General features: G+C 37.9%; 1 protein-coding gene across 1 annotated transcript in view; it reads left to right on the top strand.

Annotated features, from left to right (window-relative positions):
• Positions 1-6,770: 6,770 nt before the first annotated feature.
• The window catches only part of LOC112975546 (nesprin-1-like), a gene marked incomplete at its 3' end in the record, with an annotated part of 94,877 nt that continues 75,772 nt past the window's right edge, over positions 6,771-25,875 (top strand). Inside the window, exons 1-2 of the mRNA XM_026085788.1 lie at positions 6,771-6,789; positions 8,407-8,669. Coding sequence (XP_025941573.1) covers positions 8,606-8,669 — 64 coding nt within the window. The remainder of the gene's footprint in view (positions 6,790-8,406; positions 8,670-25,875) is intronic.

Genomic DNA, 25,875 nt, shown 5'->3' with positions numbered 1-25,875 from the left:
TGACCGCGGCGGGGCAGCGCGCCCCGGCCGCCCCCAAACTGTGGCGGGCGAGGCGCATCCCGAGCTCGCTGTGGGGATGGAGGAGTTTCCCCGCTGCCCTCGGTGGGCTGCAGATTTTGCCCTTCCCGAGCGCAGCGGTGGAAAATGCGCACCGGAGGCAGGGCCAGGGTCTGCCTCCTGGAGGGCGCGCGTGTGTGTCACCAATGTGCCCATTTTTATTATGCTCAGCCACACGCTGCAGACCGGAACGCGTTTAGTCGAGGCAGATGTTCATATGCACCCCCAAGAAGCCAGTTTTAGGCTGAGTTGCAGGCAATGATGCGAAAAGGACAAGTGCTTTGCAACAAAGATGCATTGAGTCAATACGCTCCCTGGTATGTGTGGTAAAGCCCCAAATGTAAGAGCTGCTGAAATGCTAATAGCAAGGTTGCGCCTAGGATTTTGACAACCATATTTTCAACCATATTCGTATTGGGGAAAAAGTGCTTGTAAGGACTATGCCATAATCTGCTGTTATATACCATATTTCTCAAACTGATGAGCAATTACTTATGTAAACGGTCTAGCTGATGCTGAGGGAAACTCCAGTGCTCATCACTGTGAGGAGGTTATATCTATGTGGTTTGTAGGGAAATAGTATGTGTTGTTTCTGGCTGCCTGCCAGCCCATTTCAAGCACTGAGCCTGTTGAAAGACTCTTAACAGGCACGCACTTCCCTGCTGTAATACTCGTGATGGTCTGTCTGCTTTCTATGATCTCTGATAATTATTTTCACAATTCTTGTGTGTGCTTTAACACTTAAACAGACCTCAAGTTTGTACCACAAAATGCTGATGGACTGTGTTGAGATATTGCCACTGGCTAGAGAATATCAAGGTGCTACGTTACGTTAATTGGCAATCGGAAATGCCTTCTTGGTTGTTGTACTAGGCTTCATGTGCTGAATTACATGGCAAAATGGTTTACAAGGTACGGTGTTAGAATTTTGTAGAGCTGCTCACTTTTTTCTGGTAGGAATCCATGTCCGTTGTCTCATAGGATGTTCAAAACATTCTTTAACGCATGGAAGTTTCCACTGAAAAAAGGAGCTATCCAGAATGAATATGGTGCTGCATGTAATAGTGATCCAATTATATCTACTCTTTGCAAACTCTGTTAGATGTGAAGATAGAAGTAATAATCTCTCTACTTCCCTCAGTTTCTTTTAATTTATGTTCTTAGTTTTTTTAAACATTATCTTCAGACATTATATATGTCAATGGCAATTCTGTGTTGCTGAGCATAAAATACCTATTGATAGGTATTAAGTACTGATGAGCCCAAAGTCATATGTGGCTCTTTTTTTTTTTTTACTTTAAATTAAGTAATTGTAATAAATGTCAGTAGTGATTTGGGCTGTTGCACTTAAGATAGACACAAGAATCTCATCAAGACTATACACCTTCATGCAGCATCACTTTCAGTTTATTAAAATATGAGAATCCTCAAAGGATTGTTTTGTACTTTAGGTCCTTAGTATCAACTTCTTGTGAGCTTCACTAGCTCTGTACTGAGTTACGCAGCCTGGCAGCATGTGCACTGGTCAAAGAAAGTAATGCTTTGAATACTGGAGTCAGGGAGGGCAGAAGTGCACAGGGGAGGAGAAGCATCACCCTGGTAGTGTTTAAATACATTCTGGCAGAGCACAGGAGTGCCTGGCCCCGATGAGGATCTCACTGTGTGAGGCACTGAACAAGATGTGAATCCCTGGAGAACCTCCAAGGGAAGCATACTCAAAGTGATCGTCGCAATTCTAGAGGACTTCTGCAGATCAGGCTGGAAGATGCATGTGTACGCATTCAGAGTTCAAAGATACCACATTAATCCATCTCAGTTACATTTTGTTAGAGGAAGTCAGCTGTGGCTGACTTTTTTCTCTCGGGTAGTGACCACAGTAATTAGGAAAATACATACATCATACATAGAAATTTTTTTCTGTACTTCTTTGTTACCATGGCTAGTGACAAAACTTTAGAGCTTTTGTGTCTCCTTGGAGGTCACAAAAATAACAGCAGCGGTGTACTTCTGAAGCAACTGAACTTTTATCTTTCTCTCTCTCAAAGGCACAGATTTAATGGGAAAAACAGTGGTGTTTCCACTATTCCATTCTTGCAGGGGCTGTATTTGTCTCTTGCTCACAAATTCTGCTTGAACTGAGCTTTCTTTGGGAAATGTGCAGAAATAGCAAGGAATTAATGCTCACTTGCTTATCTTAGGCTCATTCTGACCCACCCTTTCCTGAGATGCTTCAGTGTTTTCTATTTTGGTTTTCTCTCTCTTTTTTTTTTTTGCTCCTACAGACTCATTCTCTGCAAAAGCCTCGTGCTATTGGTCTTATTATGCCATAGAAATCCTAGGTGCTGTGTCTGTATTAAAATGAGAAAATCAGAACTGCTCTCCTATCATTAAACAGCTTACACATTATATCCTAGCTTCACTCTGTCCTATTTGCTTGTGTATTGTGACCTCTGATCTTAATCTTGGCCTGTCTTTGTCTGCACAGATAGTAAGCTCTTTAAGGCAAGGATTATATCATTTGTTTGTAAAATGTAATGAGCTACTGATCCCAGTCTCCTAGTATCTATAGAAACAATAATATATTCCTGCAGAATTTCAATGGCAGCATTACTTAACCCATAGTATACACTATATTTAACTTTTTGTATTAGAAAGGCAGTGAACTACTTTTCTTTGAATATATCTAACGATATACGTTCTGCCAAATTTTCTGAGAAATAGCAAGTCTGCCTTTATTTTCTCCTGGAACACTTTGCAATTTTTGTTCAAGTGGAATGGCAGCTTTCAAGACAAGAGTCAGAGTTTCTTAATACCACTGGCTTTTTGCCCATCCCAAAGAAAACAAAATAGAAAGTAGAAAATAAAATATTTGTAATGGAAGACAAATTAATTTGTAGAATAAGTGAGAACACTCACTTGTTGAAATATAAGCACATAGATAGGCGTGTCCATGACTGGGGTCCTACAAATCATTTAAAAATAACAGAGTATAGTTATAGATAAAGCAAAGAAAATTTGTGTGCTGCATATGCCACAGATTTAAATGTCAGATATCCAGATTACCTTGAATCCTCCAAATTATTGAATCCAGTTGCATATCCTCAACTTTCTGCAAAAGGCAGGATTTCTGGTCAGGGCCAAGCAAGGCTGAAGCATAATTACAGGAACCAAAATCATCTGGCACTCCAGAAGGGATCCAAACCTTTTTTTTCCCCCAAAGAAAACAAATTTCAGTACATGTTACGAACCTCCAGGTAACTACAGCACATTCAGCCAGTTTGGGGTTGGATGGTCAGTTAGGACATCTTGTTTCAGTATTCCTGTTGCAATGTGTTCTTTTTCAACGATCGTAATCTGTCTCTTCTTTCACCTTTTCTGTTCAAAAGCAATCTGTACAGTAGAGAAAAGGAAACACAGAAGTGATGGTGCTGGGATTTGGGGACCATACTATCAAAAACAGCTTTCAGAGCCAAAATTACATTTTTCCATGATCTTATGCAGTGCAAAATTACATGCCATTAGACTTGGGAAAGTTCCACTGTGCACTGACTTGTACTGTGTAGTGCTTTAGCAAACAAGTACAGATTTGCTATTTAATCATCCATAACAACTACTAAAGTGACTCTTTTGTTGGAGCAGATTTTGAAGAAGAGGCAAGATGTTCTGTGTTTCTCTGAAAATAGTGTAAGAGTCTGTTTGGATCATTCCACCCCACTTCTTCATCCTAGCTCCTGATTTTAATATCTTCAGTTGACATTACCCACAGCTTGATAGATTTATTCAGGTGTGTTTACAAATAGGTTCTTAATTCATCAGCTACAAGTTTTCAGTTTACTGGGGTCAATTTTATAAAGTTCTTCATTTTTAACTTTGCTTTTTTTACAGATACTGTTGTTTCCATTTTTGTTGTACCTTTGTCACTGTACTCATCATAATTGTCTTCAGTGGAAACAGCAGTATAATACTCACTGAGGTACATTAATCTCATCTTGATCTTATTTTTTACCTTCTTTTTAATTATCTGCCTAACAACCATTTGTTAGCTGTCTTTACTTCCTTAGTCTGACTCAGATGGACTTTCAGCAAGTCTCTCTTTATCCCTATAGATACCACATGCTATGGCAAAGCTCTTTACTTCTCATCCTTCATTTCTGCCTACTTATTGTAAATATTGTTTCTGAGGTGATTGTTTTTCCAGATATGTCTGGAGCTCTTCTGTATGGTCTTTTCTGCTGTCTAGGGGTACAGTTACTAGACCTTGACTTTAAAGAAATTCCCAGCCTGCTTTACAGGGAAGACACTGCACTTTTCAGTCCAGTTGATCTCTGTAACTCATTTCCCTTTTTTTTTTTAAGGATCATCTCTTTAGATCATCTCCTAGCCTGCTTACATGCTTTGGTTTATTTTTCTGATAGTTTGACCTACATCAATTCCTTTATCAGAGCTATTTCTGTGACTAGCTTTTTTCACTACTAACTAAAACCCAATTTAAAATAGCTGGTTCTGTGATTATTTGATGTAGAAATTGCAGCCATGACCTCCCAAAAATTCTGGTTCCTACCATTATGAGAATCATTTATTCTTGACTGACTTGAGAGTCACTGCTGTGTCGTAGAATCACATCATTTTAAAAAGCATTTATTTCTCTGATAGCATTTTGAAGATCTCTTATGTTTCAGAAACTGAACCTGTGGATCAAAGTAGACCTTTAGCCCTACTGCAGTAAACTATGTTTGGAAATCCCATCCTGGAAATGATTTTTGACTCGATCAATTCTGTACCACCATTTCTTGTTTCGGGGAAGTCTGCCTCATCGTTAACATCTAATGCTGCTCCAGCAATTGACCTTATTTCTGTCTTTCCTGAGATTTTGTTCGGTTCTTGTGTTACAGTCATTTTAGTTGTTCCATCCTATTTCTTATATCTATGTAGCATTTGATAATGACTTCTAGCTGAAGTAGTTTCTTGAGTTCATTACTGTTTTTTATCCTTGCAAATCTCTCTCTTTAATCCCTCCCAGATTCCTAGACAGATTAGACACAGTCCTTTCTCTGACTGACACCTGTCTATTTCTCACTCTCATCACTATCTTTACTTTGTTTCTCCTTGTTCACCCTTCTTTGTCTGGAGTTTCTGTATCCATTACTGCTGTACTTGGATATTATAGAAGTTTAAAACTCTATTCTCAGGTACGAGCCTTTATCTGAGACAGTCATTTGGACTCAGAGTAAAAGGCACGCTTTCAATCAGCATCTCTCTGTAGGTGCACATCCCCAAAACTTTTTCATAGCCTGAGTCTCTAAGAAATCTTTTATATTCATTATTATTGCTTTGCTGTCCTTCTCTGAGCATTGGAAGGGCTCCACTGGAGATCATCTATGCTTTCACATCATTAGGAATCTTCCCCAGGTTGCTATGTGTGGTGGCAGTCTGTTGTAGTGGAAATCTGACATTCGTGCTGACTTGAAGTACAGTCAGAAATGTTTTTATTTGTATTTTTGTCATGTTTATTTTCAGCCGTTGGTTCAAATCTTGTATGTTTGCTCCTAGCAGACGTCTCTCTGTTTTTTGGGTTTTTTTTTTGTGGAACCACTCTGGTGACAGGCCTGTCTGTTTTCCTTTATCATGTTTTATAAACTTTAAGAACTAGAAAATAAAATATGACCTTATCTTGCCAGTGGTATTTTAAGCTTACCAATAAAGAGAAATATGTTGTTTGCCAATCACAGATAATTCAGAGCATTCCCAAGCATAATGAAAAAAATGAGAATTACACTGGGGACCTGGAAAAGTTAACAGATGATAGATATAGTATTTATTTTTAATTCTTCCATAGAGCAGACAGCCTACTTTTCTGGCATCTGAAGAGAGAAAAAAATACAATCCAGAGAGTTTAGAACTGCATCTAACCATAGCAGATTGCTAGGCGTAGTGCTTTTTATATGAGAACAGAAGTTTGTTTCCTCTTTTGGTTTAAAATCACACTACCAGAATATTGATACAAGAAAATGGAATTAGCACAGCTTTATCCATTAAATGCAAATAAATGGTAAATGAAATAAAAAAATTATCTCATTTTTAAGCAATACTTTTCCCTTTCACTCTTGTTTACTCATTCCCTGTATGTTCAGACCAAAAAGTTAATAGTTAAAAATAAGGAATAATCACTTGTTGAATGCTAAAGCTAAAGCAGGAAATACTCCTTCACATACTTCTTCAGGTTTATACTCCTTCAGGTTTATTTTAGGCTAAGATTTATGAGATTTAAGACATATACTTGTCTTAAAACCTGTGCATTTTGAAAACATATTCCTTTGAAAATATATCTTTAGGTGTCTGGTATTGAAATGAAAAAGTCACTACTTGTATTACAAATGCTTTTCTGTAACTGCTATGAGAATGTTGTATGTAACTGAAATGTTAATGTTTACAAATCTGAAAAATATGATCCTGCAGTAGGAAAAAAATCTTTTGTTGCAGGCATCAACTATTTGTAAAGTCCGGAAAAATTCCCCCTGTGTTACGTTGAATAGCTGATGGCACGTGGAGGTTTTCTTCTTTTGTTGTTGGCTGAAGACAGGTGACAAGGATGTGTGAAGCATTATTTAATCCACTCTGCTGGTGTCTCCTGTGTCCTGAGCTGTGCTTTTCTGCCCGTGGAGGTGACTGTGCAGTTCGCACAGGAGAATCGTCCTTTCCCAGCTGTTGTAACTTCGCTTCTTCTTTAAATGAGTTAGTTCCCACCACTTGCAAAGCAGCTTTTGAATGAGGAACCATATTTAGAACCACAGATTCTTATTATGCAGGGTATAATTTAATATCAGCTAGATAAATTATTAATTGCCAGTCTTCCATTTATTATTGTGCAGTGACTCAGCCTGCCATGCGAGTAGATGGAGTGTATGTCTCCATTACAGTTTCCCAGACACTTTCAGCTTGGAGTTGGACCAGCGTCTTCCCCAGCTCGTGGAAACTGGCTCTCTGACAAGCGATTCGCAGCAGCAGCCCCCGGCGGCTGCTGCACCTGACGGGGGGCTGGCAGGGCCGGCGCAGTGCTGAGCGGGAGGCCGCCGAGGCGCCCAGGTGCCTCACCAGGAGCAGGGGGACACCATGACCGCGGCACACAAGCCCCGCCAGCTCTGCCAGTGCTTTCCTCAAGACTTGGATTAACTAGTTCGAAGTTAGCTTGGGTTTGCTGACTCGAGCAGCACTCGCACCACTGAAGTACAGAGCAGAGATATGCTAAAAACATAAAAACAACAGTAAGAGGGAAAGTGGGGCGTTCCTTAAGTCAGGGAGGGTTTGAAGGGCCAGAAGGGGCAGTGTTAAAATGTGATGTCCTCTGACAGTGCTTACATGTTGACACAGTTCCTTTGAGATGGTTTGATGTGCCTAAAGCAGTGCAGCCTACTGGCTTGTCTGCCTTATGTGGGAGGACTTTGTCCGCTGACAGACCTTGGGGCCTGCAAAAGAGGAAAGCGCACACAGCCAATAACCGCACTCATACTCGTGATGTCCACCAGCTATGTACTGTGTAGATTTTGGGATGAACGCAGTGCATGTAATATGAGTACGATTGCTGGTGTCTTTACCTTCAGTATTTCTTAATGGGGAACCAGGTGCATACATATGCAAAATGTATTTGTTTCTCAGAAGATAAGACATTATTTGATAACATTATCTGCAGAATCTAATTTGATGGGGGGGGGTTGACCAGATTTATCATCATGTAGGTTTTAGTAGCTGCAGCAATTTTAAGCTCATGTAGCAGTTGTATTTCAGAGATCTTAATAATAAATGACCCAAAATACAACATTGGTATGCATTATAAAAGTGAATGTAAGTACAACTTCATGTAATACGATAGTATGTGAATTTCAGATTCAGGCACACAGTCCAGTCGAATTGGGATTATCCTGATCAATAATTTACCTGTTCATTTTTAGCATGATGAAATACAATGAGAGTTGTACAGCTTTGGTATTTTACCAGGGATTTAATTTTTCCTCCTTCAAGCATAATATTATTTTCATTAGTAAGTATTACAGTATTACTTTTACATTAATATGTTTAACAGTATTGTTATTTCTAAAACAACATCCACACACATTGTCATGAAACTACTGATGGCTGGCGCATTGCCAGTTGTTTTTAATGATTTGTTTTTGCAATTTCTTTCCCACTGATTGCCAAGCAAGCTTTCAGCATTAATTGTGTCTCTGGCTTGAGCGTACAGTGTATGCAAAGCATACCACTCCTTGCGTATTAAAATAGCTATTAAGACTCAGACTTCTTAGTTCTACAGAACTGGTGCAAGTTTCCTCTAAGCTGCGGTACTTTCTTTTTCAGGCTGCTGAGGTTGCTGAGGAGGACAGTGCTGTTTCACAGGCCCTGTGAGTGCTTTCGTTGGCCTGAGGGCGGCTGTGACTTTCCCAGGCAGGCCGTGCTAAAGTGGAGGGTTGAAGTACTCCAAGATCTTCATCTCACCCCGGCCAACGGCTTGGAGGGAAACTTCTGTCGGTGGAAGGGTACTTGCTCCAAGGAGATCATGTCCTCCTCCCGGCTAGTGGCAAGATCTAGAGATATTGCCAATGTCATGCAACAACTTCAAGGTAAGTGACTGACTGCTTGGTGCACTCTGTTGTTCATTCATAAAGAGAGGTTCTTACTTTTTACTATAGTACAAAGACAGAAAAATATTTCTGAAGTTTAAAAATCGTTCAGAACCTACTGGAAAATGTTTATAGTATATCTGAAGAGCACTTATTGTATGGTTCCTTTGGTATAACGTTAATAATGGTGTTTAAAAAGAGGCTATTATTATGAACATGGATCCATGGGATACGACACTGAATTGATTATTAGACTTTGGTTCTCTTTCTCCCACCTAGCTTGACTGTGCATCAGTTTTGTCTTAGGGAAGAGAATAGAAATTATACCTACCCTCTTCCCAGGTACAGATAGATCTACTGTACTGATAAACTAGTATTTGTTAGTATAGTAATAGTTGATGTCTCCAAACAAGAGCTGGACCTCATTATATTGTTAAGCATTGAAGAATTTATTAGTCAGTGAGTTAATTATTAGTGTTCAAGTTGATGACATTTTAAACATCATATCACAGGATGTCTTTGCAGTATTCATTGAGTGGAGGTAACACATGTATTAAGCTCTTATAATAAAGCATGACTAAAGAAAGTTATTGTCTTAAATTGTTAGAAGTTATAAACCTAGAAGCTGTAGCTAGAAACTTGCATTCAAGATGTATGTTTTTTTTCAGAATGATGCTGTTGACTAGAAGGAAATTATTGTCAGTGCTGCTAAAAGTTTCATTCCTGTTACCTTTAAAGTTTAATTGTGCAGCCCTGAGCTTGTACTTTCTTTACACACTAACTTTCCATTGACTTCAACAGAAGCTTATATGCATAGAACCAGTGCTAGCCCCTTCTGCATCTTCCAAACCTTGAATCTTTATCCTCTCTTGTTTTTTCCTTCCATTTATTGTTTTTCAGTTGTGATGGGATATCTGAACTCAGCTTCCTAGCCAGTAGATGCAGCTAGTGTGCATAATTTCAATGTACCCACACCTGATAAAACTGTGCATAAATAAAGATGGGGGATCTCTCCTCTTTAGACCTGCTATGTCACTTTTTCAACTCCAAAATGTTTCTGTTTGATGTTCTGCAGACTTTTGTACAGTTATTTTTTCCTTGCTATTTTTGTGTCTGGTAATTGATAGGCTACAATCTTGGACAGCTGTTGTTCAAAGTGCATACAAACATAGAACAAAGAAATATTCCTTTGCCAGAGAGGCTGTGATTTAAACATTAGGATAATAAACTCCAGGTAGACACAAACAAATAAGAGAGTGCAAGGGAACAATGAGGCAATACTGGTCAGACAACAGACAGGGGTCTCAGTATACTATGTATACTATGGTATGTTATATGTCTAAAAGAAATTCTGTTTTTTATAAGTATTCCCCCAAAAAGGAGAGATTTGAAGCAAGAAATGAAATAGTTATGGAATTTGAGCCTGTCTGTGGAATATGAAGAAATGTGTGGCAGAAATCACCGGGATGCTTAATGCTTTTTAAGGTATACTGCGAATGAAAGGATCAAGGAGCTCAGCAGTGTTCAGGGAAGGTTATTCAGACTAGTACTCTAAAGCAATGAGTGAGGAGGATGCTACAGGAGGTATTTACAGAGCATGTGGAATATCAGTAATTGGATCATTATATCCTAACCTAAATATCTGTAAAGCTGTTACTGACAAAATGGCTGTTCTGTTTACTTGTACCTTTTCTTTTTTTACAAAATTGTTTTTCATTTTCATATACTTGCTCTGTTGAAGTCTGCTGCATAGTTCAGAGTTCTGTATGTTTCTTTAAATTATTTTTGCTTGATGTCCCCCCAAAAAGTGAACTCTTAAGTGAAGACCATTTAGAAGAGTAAAATGTATGAAACCAAAAGCAAATTTGGCACTGCTTGTTAGTTTGCAGCCATAGCTGTAGCTGGATTCTTTGCCTATCAGATGAAATCAGTTTGGCTTGGTATTGTTAGGATCTGGCTTCTGCTGCAGAAACACTACTTCAATAAATACTTCACCTTTGCCAAGATTTATAGCACTTGAAGCCTGAGTCTTTTTTTAGGCTGAAGTTCTGCATTATGGATGAGCAGACAATCTGCATTGCGACTACCTTACCCCTGGTGAATTAAGGTTATTCTACCTTTCAGAAATTATAATGAACTGAAATACAGGCAGCTATGGACACAGGAATGCAGAGATATATATTGGTATGTTTGCATGTATCTATGCAGTGGGAGCTGGTTGCACTGCTCAAGGTGACAGTAAAATTGATAATATTCATTGTGTAACAGGAACTGACTTAGCTTGGGGATCCTAAGTCAATGCAGAATAACAGCTCTGCTCTATATCACCTGCTTTTTTACCTGGCCTTAAACTGAGGCAGGATGGTTTTCCTTGTGTGACACAGTTGGAGAGTGTTGCAAGATGGCAGCGCTGGGAATTCACTGGGGTTGAAGGAAAGAGGTAAAGTATGTTGTGCTCCCTCCTTCACCCTTGTCTCATGTTCGTCTGACAAGTGTCCACTAAGTGCTTGTGGTGGGAGGGTACAGGAAAGAACAGAAAAATCTTACTGCTCACTGGAATTCTTAACTCCAATTTTGAAATTGCTAATGTAGATACTGTAAGTGGATGGAGTCATATCAGCTTTCCTAAAAACCATCAGAGATCAACAAAGTTTTTTTGTTTTTTGTTTTTTTTTTGTTTTTTTTTGTACTGAGCTGCAAGTGTGTATGCAGGCTGTGCACCACCGACTGTGGTGTCCACACAAGGGCCTGCTGCAATATCGCGCTCTCTGGGCAGATGAGTATAAGATCCACTCTTTTAGTCCAGGGCAGGCTGGAGGTAGGAGAGAGATGGGTGCTGAGGGTAAGATTTATCGTCTCTAACTTCATTATCTCTGTCATCCTAATAAAAAGTTAGACATAGGGCTGTTCATTTTGGCTCAGTCTGCAGTCACGGGAGAGAGATAGGCATCTCCAGAGGAAGTTTTATCCCCTCTGTCACTATGCCCAAAAGGAGTGTAGATTTTTGAATTTGAATTAATGAAGGCATGTTTTGAAAGAGAAATCCTTGCTATTCCATTTTTATTCTGGGAGTATTATAACATACATCATAGGCAAGGATTGCAGAAAAACATAGCCTTTCCACTTTAAACTGGGGGGGGGGGGGTTGAGAATTTTGTTTGTTTGTTTAATAATCAGGAATGTAAATATAAATCTGTGGAAGCCATAGTTTCCCTCCATCTCACTCTTTTGCTAGACACATACCTTTCCATGCATGTGGCTAGCATCTTTCCACTAGCTTCTGCTTACTGCATATCCTTCCCTCAGCACAAGTTCAAACAGGTGCTGCCCTGCTCTGTTGCAGCTGGGTCAGGCAAGTCAGGGATGTAACTTCAGGGATGTAACAGGTGATGTGACTACTATATGACTATGTGACTATAACCTAAGACAGGTGTTTAAGAAGGGTCTAATTCATCTTCTTAAGGTGCCTTTTTCTCCTCACTGGCTGCAGAGAGAGCTGAGATAGTATAAGGGAGACACCTGATTTTTTGATTGCTGAATTTGTGAAGAATCCCACCTTTGAAGTCATATGGAATACACTTCAATGTTCTTCTCTTTTTAAATGTGTTGCTTGCTAGCAAAATTCAAGCTTTTCTAATGTAGCTTATGCTCACTAGTTTGCTTGTTTATATCATAAAAGCACTCTCAGAACCTGAACAGAGCTGGTGTCCACCACCACGTTGAATCGCATTCTTGGGACTGTCTTTGGGTTTACTTAGGGCAGTAAATGCTGATTGGCACAAAGGCAGCAATATTTAGCCTGTAGGAAGTGCAAGTTTCACCAGCATTATAGCTAGTCATACACTGAAGATTTTGATAGCATTTTTAATAGCTGTAAAAACCAAAACAAGGGGTGCTGGAATACAAGATAAGAAGAACCTCATGTCTATGTAATCTCTGGTGTCATGAAATTCGGTCTTTTCCTTAAGTATTACACTGTTATGGGCAAACTGTGCAGTCATGCTTGGAAGAATTTTTAGGAAGCAGACATGCCATTCTGTTGGAAAAAAATGACAGTGTCCCATGCTTTTTGACCTTGTCACTCCCATATGCTGACTTGCTCTTACTGGCTTGTAAAGTGATATCAAACAGTCATTGTATCATACTATTACTACAGACTTTTTTTTCCCCTCTCACTTTCCTTCCCTCTGTTTGTTTCTTCAAATTTCTCGTTTAGTAGTCTCTGCCAGGCAGAGATTTTTGAGTGGTATTGTGTTCATTATTGGATGGTCCATTCAGTCAAGCAGACGTTTTTGTCCTTATCTATAGCGGATGACAACAATTCTGCCTGTGCTACAATCCTAATACATATGCCACTTCAGTTAAGTTATATTAACATCACTGATATTTCAAGGCTGTTATCCATTTTAACACCATTCAGTAAAACTGGTTCTATGATGTACAAAGTAGAGCAATTTAAGCAATATTCTGTTACAACAGAAGCACTTTACAGTCTAAAAAAACCTACAACTGATACAAAAGCTTAAAACATGTCTTCTCAATCTTCTCTGTGGTGCTGATAAAATAATTCTGGGTTGTACCATTTTTCTTACAAGGGTCTTAAGCTGATTTTGGCTTGGGAGAATCTTGGGCTTTTGTAAATTTCCTGTAGAAAAACTTCATAGCGCGGAGAAATTCGAGTGGGAAAGAGAGTAACATGGTTATTCACAAAAACTCATTATGATGGAGAAAGTTCTAGTCTTTCTAGTAGCCTTCACAACACTCCTGAAAATTTCGGTACACAGGACAAATTAGCTCAAAGTGCAATAATTGGTTTATTTCAAGCTACACACACCTGTGTATTATCTTTAATTTTATGCCATCCTTATATTAATGTTATTCACAGAATGCTGTAGGTTGGTTTTCTTCTGGATTGTCCTTCCTTCCTTATTATTATTATTACTAGCTCTTTTTTTTCCCCCTTCCTTTTACATCCTAAAATTCTTTTTTTATCCATACTGTGCTATCAGTAGCCATTAATCAAACATATATATATATATATATATTTTTTTTGATAGGCACTTTGTTAATATGTACCCTCACCAGCCTTTCCCTTTGGTTGTTTTCTCTCTAAGTCAACTTTGCCAACAGTTGCAGTTTAACATTAAGCTAAGCTGGTTTAAGAGATACCTGCTGCTGAAAGCTACCTTGCTTCACCGGGTGCGTGTTCCTAACTTCATGTCCACCAGCACTGTTTTTTCTCTTACCTTAGATCTGGACTAGCTGAAAATTGGTTTTGCAGAGATCAGATGAGCTCTGGTGACAGCTAAACCAAAAGCATCAGGGTCTCCCCTTTCAGTGCCATTTACCATTTTATCTGCTGTGAATCAGACCACCACCTCACATTTGTAAATCTAACTGAGACGTAAAAGGTGTGCTCAGTCAGGAGTAGAGTGCTGTGCACCTTGCACAGTTGAGTTTTGCCTCCTCATCACAAATATGGCCCCAGTTAAGGTGATTGTCTCTCAAGTTTCTTGATATATACTGGTTCCATGTAGTCCTTCTGCTGCCTTTTCTGCACAAACCTTTGCTCTCTGAAATGTCAGTTTGATTCTTGCAGGTTTTTTGAGATTTAGAAGATCCTTGAAATACAGAGGATGCCAAGGTAAATTACTCTCCCTCTCAAGTGAGCAATTTGTTACCCATTGACAGTAGGTTAAGGGAAAATAGAGTTGTAGAAGACCAGGATATGAAGGCTAAAGGAAATCTAAATCATGACTTGAATCTGAATAGCATTACAGCCTACATATTGCTTAGCAGGAATTAAAGCAAGATATCAATAACTTTTTTTTTGTAGTGTAGGAATTAAAGTTAATAGATATTATTTCAGAACAAAATATTGAGCAGTAAGATGTATGTGGGAAAGTTAAGACAGCTTCACAGCTGGGCAGAAAATCATGAAAGGGTAAAAAAGGTGAGAAAAGACATCAGGTGTTTTCATTTACTAAAGCAACAACATGTGAAAGAATTAGGCTGCAGCCAGGGGGATTCAGGTTAAATATTAGTTAACAGTGGATGAGGTAAGTTGCTAAGGCTAGTTATGAAATCACCACTGCTAGAAATATTTAATTCTGGTTTACATATGGAAAGGAACCCTGTGAGAATCTGCTTTGGGTCTCTTCTGATCCAGAAGAGTTAGAGGAAATATGCAGAGATAATGTGATGTATTGCTGGTGCAGATTAGTTCTGAACTACCTGTAGATGCTGCAGAAATATATGGGAAAGGATAACAAAGCAGTAAGTAGTAGCACAAATGACTAAAGTATGCAGTGAATTCTTAATATCATGTTGTATTAGGGAATGTTTTGTCATATAGAGTAATAAAAAGTAGTGCAGTGAAAAGAACCATGTGACTTTTTTTTTTCTTTTTTTGACTGTAGTTGGCTTTCATTCTGTATTCTCCTCAATGAGAGTTCAGTCCTGGGGCAGTCTGTGCAATGGAGTGTTTCTTTTAGTGCACTGTTTTTGGATTTTAATTTAGACTTTTTTTGCTTTGTTTATAGATTCCAGGTTAGAGATTTAAATTTCCTGTTCTTTTTAAACTGATATTGCCATCTCATTTGTCCTGTTCTTCTGCTTTTTCTCTCAAAGTGAATGCATAGTGCAAATAAACATATTCCTACCTACTTTTCTTCCTTGTGTCCTTGCTAGTGCTTCTAATGATGATAGCACAGCTCTTAAGATGAGTAGACTAATTATGCTCCTCTACACTTGGATGATGGTTATTCAGAATACAAAGCACTAGAGATTGCACAGGTGGTATAAATGACAAACATATATTTGCATTTAAGTTGCTATTTAAGAAAACTGAACATAATTTTTTGGTTTTCATTGGGAATAAAATATATATTTAGGCTGGAAAATGACTGACATTTAAGTGCCTTACATTGTTTTGGTTTGGTTCTGAAGGACCACAGTTCAAAAACTGGAATCCTTATGTTCTCATATGGTACACTGAGGACAGTATTCATCAGACAGAATGTAAAAGGCAAGATGCAAGATCAAAATCCTCCTTGTGTCTCTCTATAGACAATGGACAAAAATGGTGTTTCTTAAGCATAATTTGTCTTACTATAGAGTAGATATCAAAAAATGTCAGAAGAATTGTGACTTGTATGAGCCCATCTTTACTGACTCTATTCCACTCAACCTGGAGTGACAAATTCAGATTAAGTGTCTTCACTCCAGATGTTTAAAGTTGGTTGTAATAAATCCCTATCTGAGGTTCAAAACCTGTTTTGAATTAAAAGGTATATCTGTATGTTTTGGCATAAAATTAAGAAACATCAGATTTTGTCTTAAAATAACATCTACCATGTTACTAGAGTGAAAGGGTTGATATTTCAAGATGTCTAAAAATATAGATGACTGTGTCAATTTTGAAGATTTAGTAAAGATAAAGATTTTGAGAAGGAAAATATTAGTGATGGGTATTTTTGAGAGCACTGCTTCTATTTTGATAAGGTGCTAGACAGACAGTTGATTTTTAGTAATAGGGTTGGGTTGGGGATATCAAGAGGCAGAATATGTTCAAATTATTACGGTATCTGTTTTCTGTGCAGGTTATGACATTTGTCATTGTTCTGTAGCATCTAATCATTTACTGTTTATAGTATATTGCAGACTTGAAAGTTAAGCTTCATCTCACAGCTGTCTTACAATATTTTCCTACAATAGCTTTTGTACATTTTAATGTATTATTAAATTTGAATATGACAAAATGTGATCATCATAAATAACCTTCCCTTTTGGAATGCCAGCTCTGTTATTTCTTAATGCTAGAGGAACTGAAAATTACAGAAAAACATGTCTCTTACCCTTAGTTACTAATTAATAAAGCATTAAAATAGTTTTGTAGAGGAAGTGTTCATGTTTCTACACTGATACAAAGGCTTCTATAGTGTAAAGGAAAAATATTTAAGTGGGAAGGTTCTACTGGTTTCCTGCAATCTTGCTTTACACTTCTGTGGGAATCAGAAGCCTCACCACCATTAACTATCCATGATGATAATATACTTCAGAGAATACACTTGAAAGTAGATAAAACACATAGATACAAAAAATAACACCTAACAATTATTAGCAATTTATTCCACAGATTACTTCCTGAGTGCATTTTTTATTTTGTACTTCAGACTTCATTTGCTTAAAAATATCTTGCTTCTGTCACAAAGCTTCTCCTTGTGAGTCATATCACAGAAGTCTAATTTTAGACTCGCCCTGAGTTTTAGATGGCAATTGTATGTATCCAAGTGAATCGTCTATTATTGTGTGCAAGAAAACAGGCTACCTGTTCTGTCTTTCATCTAAGATGAGAAGGAGCCTTATGAGGAAAGTGTTGTCAACCTATTAAGAATCCAGTAGTTCATTTAAAAAAATAAAAAAGCAAATCAGAAAATATCTAGCTCTTTGGCATTTATTTATCCACAGTGAACTAAGAAGAGATGTTTGAAATATGTTACAGTTTACAGGAAGTTATAATTGATTATTTAACTAGTTACACGGGTGTAATTTATCTTTAAATTGTTTGCTTTCTTTTGGGGTGTATGTTTTATTTTTCTCATTTGTTAGTAGACTTTAATTTGGGGCCTGTCCACATGTAATGTATTTTTCAGAATGTGTGTGAAGGTACTGGGGCTAACCTACGATAATTACAAAAGCTACCTCTACCCTGTCTATTGAAACAGAACTTTTTTTTTTTTTTTCCCCAGTGACAGAATTGTTAGGGAACTAGTAGAAAAGCACCACAATGTTTCAAGATAAGTAACCTCCAGGTAAACATGGGAGAAGAGATAACTCCAAGGTAGTGTACTGTGAGGTTGGTTCTTTTTGGGCTCCAGCCCAGGAACTGCACAGTCTGCCCGGAGGCCAGACCCCACATTGCAATCTCTTCTGCAGTGAAGCTCTGTATATTTTATCTATCCATAATGCTCTCACTACTGAAGAAGAATCCTAAGTTGTTAACTTATAGCATTAGGAAATATTGTTTGGAGTTTCATTATACAGAACATAAACATTAGCTTATTAACAGATGTAATTTATGTAACTTTTACTGTAATTTCACAAAATTTTTAGGTAATTACATCTCAGTATTTGTTACATAGGCCTTAGTACTTTTAAGAGGATTATGCCTTCATTCATGCACATTGGCTTAAGTGTATATGGAGAATCTATGTAAGCGCTTCCTAACACTGTTAGGCTTGTGAGAACAATCTGCAAAAGCGATGGAGTTCCAAGTTAAAGACATTCATTGTAGTCACCCTGATATGATGCATGTCTGGAAGCATTTAATAACATCTTGTACCTACATAGCTGTTGCTGCAGAATGAGAGTTACAATTTAGCTTGCCCAGATGACTGACTGATTTTCTTTTTATCTGTGCCAGTAAAATTCCCAAGGAAAATTAATCATCTCCTTCCAGAGATGGCAAAGGCCTGTACAAATATGAAACATAATTCCTATACTTTGTGCACATTACCCATAAAGCCAGCTGGTGCAGTTTGACATAACTGTGTAGGTTGTCATATCTCCATTGACTTTTTTGGAGCTTTTGATTGACATACCTGGAGAGGTACAGCTTTTTCGACTACTACAGTGTCAAGGACCATATCTCAGTGTGGGCTTTCTGTACTTCTTTACATTTGCATAGTATTGGGAAAAAGCTGCTCAGTTCCAGACTTTGTGAATGCAGCAGCTGTTCTATAAGGGCTTTATCTTAAGCTTATTAAAACAAAGGAAAAAATCTTCTTTCCGCAAGGTGAAGGGAATCAACTATAACAGCAATAGTAGGTGAAGAGTATTGCTGCTATCTTTCCAGTCGTTGGGGGGGGGGAAATGCCTTATGTACGAGATCACAGTATTCAAGAATGTACAGGGTCAAACCAGTGTATCAAAACAAAGCAAGAGATTTACTTATACTGCCTAATAGATGAAAAAAATGCTCACTTAGTTTGGAGAATGTAGTCCTCAGACTTGGCTATTGATAAGAAATTATGGTTATTTGTGGTAAATCCAGTTTTTGGATTATTCTCTCATTCTCCCAAATGTATTGCAATAAAGTATTATTACAATTGATCTAATGTAAAGGCCCATCTCTTCATTCTGCTTATTTTGGCCAGGGTTTCTATTTTATTGTCTCATTTGCCAGCATGTGGTTAGACTTTTCCAACTTATAATGGTGCAGCCATTTCAGGTACTGAATCAGAACTGAAACTGCAGATTTGTGCTTGCTTAGGAGTTAGCTGCAGATACAGCTACGTTTCCTGCTGGTATAGTTATTCAGGAGAGAACCAGCACCTCTTATGACAAGAGTTATGAATTGCTAATCCAGTCATGTTATTAATCCAGCCATTCTCTGTTATTAGTCAGATTGGCTGTGCACTTGAGTCTTGTTCTGCAGTTTGGATGCTGTTACCCCATTCACACATGGGTGCAGCTAATGTATTTTGTGTACAGAGAGGAGGAGTACAAGAAATACCTTTTAATGGAAGTTACAAAGCTCGTACCCTTTTCCAAACAAGGAGAGAAGTGCTCAGGAATGGATCCTGTGCTGCGATTTGATGGTAGCAGGGTTTTGTACTTATGGTTGAGCTGCATTTCTGAGCTTCACAGGTATCTCTTCCCTGGTGGACTGCATGGTCACAGACTCTCAGCTCATGGAGGGGAGGTAATGTTTAAGGAAGCCAAAAGTCAGGCTTTTGAACAGGCAAGAGAGACGGAGATGAGACCATCCAATGTTCAATCCCAAATCAGTGAAAAAGCAAATGTGAGGAAGCCACTGTGCTAGCTGGAGGTCCTCTGGGCATGAAGCTTTATTAATAGATGTGAGTTACAGTAATAAAACATGGATAATCATACCCTGATTGAGACTGATTAGACAGAACGTTAGACTAATTAACCTGGATTTCTGGCTGCTTTGCATTACTGAAGTTGTGCAGTGCAGCAAGAACAAGATTTGAAAAGGTATGTAGGCACCTAGAGAAAGACGTTGGCATAAAAAGGCGTAGATATGCATTTTTTTATACCTCTTTAGCTGACTTTCTTCCATTTTTGAGACTTAAATACTTTATAATCTGATCCATAAATATACATATAAATTGGATTAATAATCTTGAACAGTATTAGCATTTATAAATTAGCAAGAAGACCTTGATTATTTGCAAGTTTATTTAATACCATCAAAATAGTTAATATTTAAAAACCTATATACTCCTTTATCAGTGGTTACTGTTTGTGAGCTGAAGTTACTGGGCTATCCTTTTGTTCTTAAGTGAATGTCCATTATATAAAAGTGAAGCTATGTAACAATCTTGTTTGTATTTCTAAAATACATATCTGTCCTGCCAAAGCAATAGCCATAATGGGAGAATATATTACTGCTTTTTCATTCAAATCAGACCTTTTTTGAATACAAAGCTCTGAATGTTACTGTGGAGTTGCTGCTTTCTGCTTCCCAAAGAGACAAAAGGTTTTTTTTTCCCTTTTTTTTTTTTTTTTTTTTCTGGTTGTTTTTTTTCTGGTTGACTGTCTCAACAGCAGAAAATCTACTGCTTCTCTGTAGCAATGCATTGGAGAAGGGAGAAGAATCTCATTTGGGTAATCTTCTTTCTTGGTCTTACTTTCCAGAATCTCCTTTTATTTGGACATGTTGGTAGGCTTGTATACAGCCTAGTCTCATAATATTTTTTTCATAATTCTGAGCCTGCCTTTTCATTTGTGTCATTGCAAAGAAAGGTGTGGGTGTGACCAACTGTCAGAAGCGGCTTGAATAAATAAAAAGAATCATGAATGGTTAATGACAGTGTTTACATATAGTTTCTAAGAGACTAATAGTTCATGCTCACTATCTCTGTGTGTTTGAGATTTTAATTCTATTCATGTATTCCCTGGGGCAACTTGTGTCTGCACAAAAACTCACACTTCATATTCATATTTAGCAGTGAGAAGCCTTCAAGTTTACAGAGGGAATTGTATACATCTATGAATGGGGTTAGATAAGATAATCATATATGTTATACTAATTTTTAAGTAGTCAAGGTATCTTTCTAAGCTTTTATTGAATTTTGAAAATGTTAAGCAAATATGTAACTAAGTAACACACTGTGACCTGTGAGGATGGTAAGGTTAGTTAATACCATTTTCCAGATGGAACTGAAACAGAGGAAGGTCTCATTCTCACCTACCAAGAAAGTGCGGGATGTAGCATGGCCTTTACTGCAGTCAGGGAGAGTAAGTTAGTTCCTAAAACTCTACCGAGCTGGTTAAGCAACAGCTTATATCTACAGATTGGGTGCACATACATCTACCAATGCCTACTAATAGCTATGTCTGTTTCTTATTAATAGCTGTTTATTCAGCGAAGGCCCAAAGTAATAGAAAAATCAACTGTGTCCCCAAGAACAGAAAGTAACTTGAAATTTGGCTTAAAATTTGCAGTTTATGCATTCAACAGCATGTTTGAAGAGTCACTCTGTAGGTTTCAACAGTATATTTTTATTCAAGTTTTCTATATTATTATTATTATATTAGTAGTCAAGCATTTTTGAGATTGTTAGGCTACAGTGCTTTTCTTTTTAATAATTTATTTTTGGCATAGTTAAAATGGAGAACCTCATAGTCACAAACACCCAGCTATTTAAAACAACAGCTGTGACAATACAATGATTGTTCTGGGACTGAAATGCAAGCTGCCAGTGGATTTTTACTTAAATCAGGAATCTGTTGCATTTCTCTTACAAACTTCAGTGACGTAGTTAATTAACATAACATTAGTATCTGGGGTTAAAGAGCTCAGGTTACTGGCACAGGCTTATGATGAAGTTTAAAAGTATCAAGCTGAATTATGGTAATGTCACAGGTAATGCAAAAGAAAGATTAAACAAATTTGCATGAAAATGTGTGTTGAACTCTCTCTGTAGAAAAAGAAAAGATTGGAGGGGATTGATCAAAATTCTGGACAACCAGTTACTTTGTGTTGCCAGAGTCAAAAGTGTAAGGCACAGAAATCAGAGCTGAGTGGAAGATTAAATGCCCTTAAAGGGAAAAATCCCATTTCACAAAAAAGTTTATTTTAATGTTTTCTTTGCATCTACCAGTAAGGTAAACCTGTATTTAAAAGCTAGATAAAAATATGAATGTTTTCAGGGAAGCAGAACAAACTGACGTGTAAGAACACATGAAAGTGAAAGAAAAAAAATGAAGCAAAAACAAAAGGAACCCAAATGGCCTTCTGATAGGTAGAAATTCTCAAAAAAAAAAAAATTAATAATGAGGAAATGAGGCTGGATATTGAGAACCGCAATAACATTGCCTTGAAAAATGAAAGTGGAGAGATGAGCCTTTTACATCTCAAAACATAAAAAATAACCATGCCAAGATTTTTAATCATGTTTATTGACTGTGAAATGCCTCAGTCCCAATTAATGTCTAAGAGCATGCTTACCCTACAGTTTGGTTTTACTTTAGTAGTTTACTGTGGAGACACCTCACAGGGTCTGCCAGAAAGAGATGTGTCTGTGTTCCTCTGAGAACCTACTACCCCAGGGAGGAAACGGACCTAGAGGTCAGCCTTTGGTCTGTCTGTCAGTAGTCTGTTTAAAAGTCTGTACGCTCCAGAAAGAAGTCTCATCTGGATTAGTAATTTTAGCTCTGAATATGTTCTAAATGTGCATACAATCATTATTTTTGTTCCCTTTTGGGATTTAACTGTTTCATAAATGCTGGGTTATGGGTGCCTGCTGGGTTATGTTTTCCTGATCCTACAGTGTTCTTTTGCTCTTGGGAAGAGTTCTGAATTGTAGAGCAAGAGCGGTTTATTTTCTGTGTAGTTACTTAAAATTCTAAATAATTTGAAGCCTTGAGTCCTTGTAATCAGAGTAACATCATACCAGTCAATTGTTACCTTCTGGTTTTCAAGTCCTGTCCCGTCCCTCCCTTCCCCCCCCCCCCCCCAGCTCTTTTACTAAAAGCTTTTGTTTGGATTTCTTTAGACTTTCAAAACTTTCAATTTCATTAAGTCTTGTACTAATAACTTACTCTCATCCAAGTCATTTATGTTAGAATTATCTAGACTTCAGCATTTTTTTTTAACCTTTTTTGCTGCAGAACCAGAAGCAGGAAGAGTTAAAAGCTTCTTAATAGAAGATACCCTCTTGTGATTACGAATATGCAAAGCTTATTGGTTCACATATATTTTTAGGCGTTGTCAGCTAGATTTGTATTCTGGCATATAAACATTTAACCTGAGATGTTGAACTCTAAAGATACAATTCAATAGCTTGTCACTGAAAGGCGTATGCTCCGCACACATGACCTCTTTCGTTCTGTCTCAGATCAGTGCTGCAGAATGCTTTATCATCTGTTCTCGAAATCTTTTTTCCTCTTTGACTGGACAGAATTTGTGGCTGATTGCCAGCAATGTTGGACATAAGCTGCTTTGGTGGATTTACCCTTTTAAAGTTTTGCTTTATTTGGAGGAAAATTGTCTCCTTTCTCACATGCACAAAAAAAAAAAATTGGAGTGAGACCAGCTGAGATAAACCTAGTGATAAAATGACAAACTTCTTATGGCAAATGAATCCCAAGCTGAAGATGTTCAGTTCACTCTGTAACCACAGTGAGGACTGACTGTGCTGTGCTGTTCCCCAATAAAGATGAAATCAGATTAAGTTATTGGCTAGTGATATCATGTATAATCTAGTGATCTGATTTCTCTAGTTTCCCTTTTCCTCCCTTCTTAGCATCAAAGTTAAGAGAAAGCTATTTATTAATGCATTTATTTTTGTAGTAGAGAGCTATACATCTAAACCTTTTACTGCTATTGAGCCTCAAATACAGATTGAAAATATAGGCAGTATATTATCAGAACACAGTAGTATAAGCCAAGGGCTGTATAGAAAGCATGCAGGGCTTTCTACTGATGTGTATTGTCCTTGAAGAAGAATCTGAGTAGTTTGAAGGCTGAGGGGAAAAAAAATAAAAAAAAATTCTGAGAAACTGGCACAAGATATAGTGGATGAGATTGTGATCTAACCTGAAGGAATTCATAATTGTGAAGCCAAAAAGGGCTGTAATCATCTAGTCCTGATCACCTACATAATTTCAGAGTCACATCCTGACTGACAGTATGTGTTTCGTGGGCATAGAAAATGAAATGCGGGATGTGTGGAAAAGGGCACAAGGAATCTGTTTTGTTCTCCTTTTGGCAAGTAATAAACTTTATACTGAAGCAAGTGTGTTTCCACAGATGGGAAAGGCTGGATGCCTATGAAAGGACAGACCTCAAACCCTCAACTGAGCAGTGCATTTCACTTGTTTTTTTTTTAATCTTATGCTCAGAGATTATTCAAGGTTGGGCAAATAATGCTGCCTCAAGTCATCTGGACAAAAAGTATACAAGAATGTTCTGGGAAAATGAAAAAGGAACACATGAGGAAATAAAAAGGATGTTGTCCAAATGAACAAGTTCCCATTACATCTTTTGATAAGCAGTTCACATCTTGAATAGAAAGGGCCAGCGCTAAGATCAGTAAATTTACAGAAATCTCTCTGTTCAAATTCAGCACCTCTCGCAATGGATTTAGTGGGGCCCAGATACAATGAAACCACACTGGAGGGGAAAGTGGTTTAAAGTATAATGGTGTCATACTGTGGAGTTCAGTGTTTTAGGGGCTACACTCTTGCTCTTGGCAGGATTTTGTATGGATGGGAATCAGGAAGAGATCTCTTTACCCTCTGCTAGTTAGTATTTGGGTCAGTTTGAATTTTAAAGTTGGATATGACATTCACTACTGATTTTTGTTAACACTGCTTCCATGATCCTGTGCATTTCTTTCAGCAAGTCTTCCTAGTGGCTCCCATTAGGTCTTTAGCCTGGAATTAAAATCTTAAGTGGTACAGTCTTGACCTAACAAATTTATTTATAAACCTGTGTGTGTACATATATACACATATATAAACTAAAGCAGCAGCCACAGATGTTTCAAGTCCAGCTGATTAAATTATTATCTAAATCAAAAATGCTAATGCATCCTGAATTGAAAATGAGAGTTAATGGAGAATGTAGTTCATTATCTAATTGGCAAAGCCTGAACAGAGCAAACGTAGTAGTGCTATGATATTAGGTTTAAATTAACTACTAAAAGCAACCAAAACATCCTTTCATTCATTTTTATGAATCAGAGTTTTGCTGAAAAAAACAGCAATGTTCATAGCAAATAAATAACTATATCCAAAGAAAAGGATGGTGGAGCTATAGGGTGAATTTAGGTGTGATCATAAGTATCTGTAATTTATGAAAGTCACACTGGACATTTTAAGTTCAGTAGTTCTGTCCAACTTGCTGTATACTGCAAGTTCATTCTAGCATTTTATTGTAATTTTATGGCCCTCGTTACCATATTATTTAAGTTCCTCCCAATCTTGAAGGAGTTTATTTTCGTAACATCCCTTCTCTTCTTCCATTTGTGGAGAAAATCAGTAAAGTCCTGTCTAGTGCTAGATCCCATAAAAGAGGCACAGGCAGAAGGCAAGTACCTGTAGCCGCAGAAAGAATTAGCAGATCCAGCGAAGGACCCAGCAGCTCTCCCACCGAGCACAGAGCTGCGTGGTCCCCAGCATTAGGAAATACTGAGGGCAGAGCTGTCCCTGCAGTCCTGCGCCTCTGCAGAGGTGCTCGGCTTATGGTGCAGGTGGTCTCCCTGGGGATTTTGCAGCCAGAGCTTCACCTGTGTGGCATCCTGTTCTGTGGACAACTCTTGTGTGGCTTACCCGTTTGACGCAGATGGAGATTTCTATGCTTTCCTATAATTTTAATGTCATAACTTTGTATATTTATTCATGTAATAACGAGCTTGTCTGTGGATTACTGAGGTGAGATTTCTTCTGGGGTGTAGCATCCAGAAGTCTACGGACCTTTTGATTTCTGTTCAGGAATACCACACTGATAAATAACCATGCAAAACACACTATTTTTTTTTTCTGCATCTCTGTCATGTAGATGTGTACAGTGAAATTACTTAAAAAAAAAAAAAAAATCCTGGGAAGTAACACCACAAGAAAAGCCTCTTAGATCATAAATGCTTGCTGTGGAAAATGAGCCACTCTCCTGCTTTAACAAGAGTAGTTACTGAGGTCATAGCTGTCCTTTCCAATCTGTGTGGTACTCCAC

The sequence above is a fragment of the Apteryx rowi genome, unplaced genomic scaffold (assembly GCF_003343035.1).
Source record: "Apteryx rowi isolate R43461 unplaced genomic scaffold, aptRow1 scaffold_674, whole genome shotgun sequence".
Classification (NCBI taxonomy): Eukaryota; Metazoa; Chordata; class Aves; order Apterygiformes; family Apterygidae; genus Apteryx; species Apteryx rowi.
This window is presented reverse-complemented; position numbering and strand designations above follow the sequence as displayed.